At 36.7% G+C, this 5,261-nt stretch overlaps 1 protein-coding gene across 1 annotated transcript; it reads left to right on the top strand.

Annotated features, from left to right (window-relative positions):
• Nucleotides 1-1,676: 1,676 nt before the first annotated feature.
• On the top strand, nucleotides 1,677-2,633 carry LOC113177027 (olfactory receptor 4F6-like). Its single transcript, XM_026381566.2, has one exon. It carries the CDS (start codon nucleotides 1,695-1,697, stop codon nucleotides 2,631-2,633), a length of 939 nt encoding a protein of 312 aa, XP_026237351.2. The 5' UTR covers nucleotides 1,677-1,694.
• The last annotated feature ends 2,628 nt before the right edge of the window (nucleotides 2,634-5,261 follow it).

The raw sequence follows: 5,261 nt of genomic DNA on the forward strand, positions 1-5,261 counted from the left end.
CTCACTAGATAATCTTGACTATGAAAAATGGGGTTTTGTAAAAGGAAGTATTAGAATCCTTTATTCTTCAGTCAGTTTGTCCTCTTCTGAGTCAATCCTGGTTTTCAAGCATTTTTGATAAACCATTTATTCCTTCATCTTCCCTTGCCATTGGATGTGTATGAAAAAATTAACATGAATATAACATAATAATTGAAAAACATTTCAAAATCTAAAAGCAGACTTTAAAATTGTTAATAATCAAAAGAAATTACTGTTATCTGAAAATTTGGACTATGAAATTTGTTTATCTTTATAATACTTAATATATTAAAGCAGTCTTCCTGATGCTATTGTAAATTCTTCTGTCAATAATTAGTTTAATAGATGTATTACAGTTCATCATGTGAATATATTATACTTAAAGCTAGTGTTTGGTATTTAAATTGATTCAAGCTTTTACCACTATCAATAAAGTACAGTGAACATTTTTTGTCTTGAAGACACTGTCTGTATAAATAGAATTCCAGAAGAAATAGTTTTGCACTAAATAAGTATGGATCAAGATTCTTGATAACTGATTTCAAAATTTTCTTCAAGGTTTGAAATCAGTCTCTATCTCCTCCAACAATGTATGAAAGTGCCTATTTCACTGAGCCTTTGACAGTCTTGATAATAATAATTGTAAGGTTTTTTCTAATTTAATGAGAAAATAATAGTATTACATTTTATCATATTTCTTTGATTTATAAGATACACATAACAAACACATGAACATATATACTATATTTGTGCATATATGTATATGTTTATAGGTTACATTTCTCAATTATTTCTTTGCATCATCATTCACTCATTTATTTATTAGATATTTCTATGTTCTCCTGAATGGTTTTAACTATTTTTCATACTGTGAAGATCCAACCTTTTGTCTCTGTATGGAATTCAAATTCAAGTACAAATGATTCATGAGTTGGTTTCAGGTACATTATTTCAGGTATAGGCTGAAGTCAGTTTTTAGAAATATCTTAGCTATTATTATGCAATTATGTTCTAATGTATAACTTTTATTTAAATTTATAATTATTGTTATATTTTTTAAATGTCTTTATTTTTTAATTTTTGAAATCATTTTTATGTGTTCATATACAATCTTCCAATTATTTGGGACTCTATATTCATTAATGTTTATTTTCAAACTATTTTTTTCCTGAATTCCTTGAGGTTTTTTATGCATTTTTCCAACCTCTTTTTCTCCTCCTTCAGTACTGGGAACTGAATTCAGGAGAACTCTACTTCTTAGCTACATATGCAGCCATTTTTATTTTTTATTTTGAGACAGGGTCTTGATAAATTTCCAAGGCCGCCTTCAAATTTGTAATCCTTCTGCTTCAACTTCCGGAGTTGCTAGAATTACAGGCTAAACAACCATATATGGCTTCTTTCCAGCTTCTTAAATTAACTGAGAATTTATGAATTTGAACAAATAAGAGCATTAACAACAATAAATTTGCTCTAAGTGCAGTCTTGTTCATGCTACATAAATCTTTTATACCCTGGGTTCCCATTATTTTGTAAATGGTCTACTATCAACTAAATAAAAATTTTGTTAGTAATCAAAATTATCAACTTTTAACACATTATTTTTAGTGCCTCTAACTTGATTCCTTCTTTTCTTTCAGGTCATTTCATTGTCTTCCCTTCTTTCTGATTCAATGGACCAAGTAAATGCCTCTGTGATAACTGAATTTGTGTTACTAGGACTGGCACAATCCTTGGGAATGCAGTTTTTCCTTCTTCTTGTCTTTTCTTTATTTTACATGGGAATTATTCTGGGAAACCTCTTCATTGTGTTCACAGTGATTTTTGATCCTCACTTACACTCCCCCATGTATATATTTCTGGCCAACCTATCACTCATTGACTTAGGCCTTTCATCTACCACAGTTCCTAGGATGATCTCTGATCTTTTCACTGACTATAAAGTCATTTCCTTCCAAGATTGCATGATACAGATGTTCTTTATCCATGTTACGGGGGGAGTGGAGATGGTGCTGCTCATAGCCATGGCATATGACAGGTACACAGCCATCTGCAAGCCTCTCCATTACCTAACCATTATGAACTCCAAAACATGCACACTTTTGGTAATAGCTGCTTGGGTCACTGGAGTGATTCATGCTGTGTCTCAGTTTGTTTTTGTCATAAATTTACCCTTCTGTGGCCCCAATAATGTGGGGAGCTTTTATTGTGATTTGCCTAGGGTTATTAAACTTGCATGCATGGACACTTATAGACTAGAATTTGTAGTCACTGCCAACAGTGGCTTTATATCTATGGGCACTTTCTTTTTCTTAATTATTTCCTACATCTTTATTCTGGTCACTGTCCAACAACATTCTTCAAATGATTTATCCAAAGCCTTCTTCACCTTGTCAGCTCACATCACTGTAGTAGTGATGTTTTTTGTTCCATGCATGTTTCTTTATGTGTGGCCTTTCCCCACTAGGTCATTGGATAATTTTTTTGCTATTGTGGACTTTGTTGTCACCCCTGTCTTAAATCCTGTCATCTACACTTTAAGAAATAAAGATATGAAATTGGCAATGAGAAGGCTGAGTAGACGGGTTTCAAGTTCTAGGGAGAGGACGTAGTACCTTTCCTTGACAAGAGCACAGGATGAATATCACAGACTATCAAGATCCCCATTGTAAATAATAGCACTATGTAATGCATACATTTTTTTATTTCCTTTAAAACTCTTGGGAAGTTTGTAGAACAGAAACTATTAAAATCAAAGAATTTTATTTCAGATGGAGTTGTAACAACTTTTGTTAATCATTTAAAAAACTAAGTGTTATATATTTCCATCTAACCTGCATAAATATAGTCATTGTAGTTACCAGTAATGACTATATTTAGTTTTCATATGGTTATTTTATGTCTTTGTATAAATGCATATACTTACACATGATTTAACTTCATCAGCATCTTTTACTAATAATAGGCATCACTGGCCATTAATACATATTTCTCATGGAAATTATGTGGATCCAATGGATAATCTATGGGTTTATATAAACCAAGACATTTTTAAAAATAATATCTTACTTTTATCATTTTTATTTGTTCTAATTAGTTATACATGACAGCAGAATGAACTTTAACATAGTGTACACATATGGAGCACAACTTTTCACTCCTCTGACAGTACATGATCCAGAGTCACAAGTTGTGAAATACATACATGTATCTACAGAACTAATGTCCATCTCATTCCATCATCCTTCTAGCCTTCACACCCCTCCCCTCACTCACTCTCCTCTGCCCAATTCAAAGTTCCTCCATTCTTCTCTGTTCCCTGACCCCATTATGGATCAGCATCCACTTATCAGAGAAAACATTCACCCTTTGGTTTTATGGGATTGGTTTATTTCACTTAGCATGATATTCTCCCACTTCAACCATTTACTAGCAAATGCCATAATTTCATTTTTCTTTAAGGCTGAGTCATATTCTATTTTGTATATATACCCACTTTATTTATCCATTCATCTGTTAAAGGGCATCTAGTTTGGTTCCATAGTTTGACTGTTGTGAATTGAGCTGCTATGAACATTGATGTGGCCACGTCACTGTAGTATGCTGATTTTAAGTCCTTTGGTTATAAACTGAGGAGTGAGATAGCTGGGCCAAATGATGGTTCCATCCCAAGTTTTCCAAGGAATCACCATACTGCTTTCCATATTGGTTTCACCAGTTTTCAGTCCCACCAGCAATGTCTGAATGTACCTTTTTCCCCCACAGACTCGCCAACACTTATTTTTGCTTGTGTTAACCAATAAATACCTAAATTGAGGGAGAAATGATTCCTAGATAAATAGGAAGTTAAACACTATGTTACAACTCTTCATTATTCTCTGCAATTTGATTTTCAATGTATTTTGTAGAATGTTTTTAGAATAGACTAGAACCATGCATGATGCAAAATTTGTGAATGTTTCACATTTTTATCAGTACAAGTCTATTCTATTACGCTTAAATTATTTGATTTGAAAAAAAAAAACTCTTCGATTCTACAAGTCTTTGTAGGAACTTATTTCTAGAGGAAAAATACCACACCGAGATCCCAAAAGCTTACTAATTGTGCCTACTCTTAAGCTAGATTGTTTAAGACAGAGAAGGTATTTGACATCTTTAAGACTAAATCTGGAGGGGACCCAAGATGGTGGGCTAGAGAGACGCTGCATTCTGTGTTGCCCTGGACCTGGAATTCAAAAAGTGGGAATACTGTTTCTCTGTGAGTGACTAGAGGACCCCCCAAAAGCTGCTTCCATGCAGGAAACATGGCTGCTATGCCACTCAGGTCTCCAGGCCTCAGCGTCAGCACAGGACTCCCAGCCACTCATCCACACAGGTCCTCTGGTGCCCAAGTAGGACCACCACCATCATCACCAGCACAGGGATTGCTGGCCACCCACCCACATAGGATTCCCAGCCGCTGCCCACATCCAGGAACCCCAGCCACCACTCACGTGTGGACCCCAGTCTGCCAACATGGGGGTCCTCTGGTCGCTTCCAACTTGGGACATTGAACTACTGCCACAGTCCCCTATACACAGTAGCCTGCACCTGGGGACACTGCACTGGGTCCAGAGACTTTCACCAGTCACAATACTGCAGGCCACAGAGTGCATCTCTAAACACACCACTCAACCCCTCAGCCCAGCCCCCATCCCCACCCCACACCCCATCACTAAAAGAAGCTGCCTCCATCTTGGGACACCTTTGTGACCATTTTTAACTGGGGCAACACCCATCTTGGAACACTGGCTGGGGCTTGTAAGCATTATAAGGTACTGAAAGTTCTCAACTTCCCTCCTCCCCGGCAGCCTCTCACCTGGCACAGCACCTGTGGCTATGCAGCCAATCTGTAGCTCAGAAAGCTGGGTCACAAAACTGTCATCTGAGCTGCCCAATATAAAACAGCTCTCCATGACGGGTGTGCAGCTCCCAGACTCAGCCCATAAGACCTCTGGAGGGAAATGTTCCTGATTGGGAAGTAGAAAGGGAGGGGAAGAGTGAGATACAGTTTAGAGACTAAATTGGAGACCAGGAATTACAAGATCTACAGGTAATGTAAGGAGAAAAGACCAAGCGCCCACATCACAAGAGCAGGCCCCAAAGGAGATCCTTAGGCCAACCCTCCCACCCTAATAACCTTCACCATTCTTTTTTTTTTTCTTCACCATTCTTAGGGTGGAGATACCAGCTAACAACTG

This window comes from Urocitellus parryii, chromosome 6, assembly GCF_045843805.1.
Source record: "Urocitellus parryii isolate mUroPar1 chromosome 6, mUroPar1.hap1, whole genome shotgun sequence".
Lineage (NCBI taxonomy): Eukaryota > Metazoa > Chordata > Mammalia > Rodentia > Sciuridae > Urocitellus > Urocitellus parryii.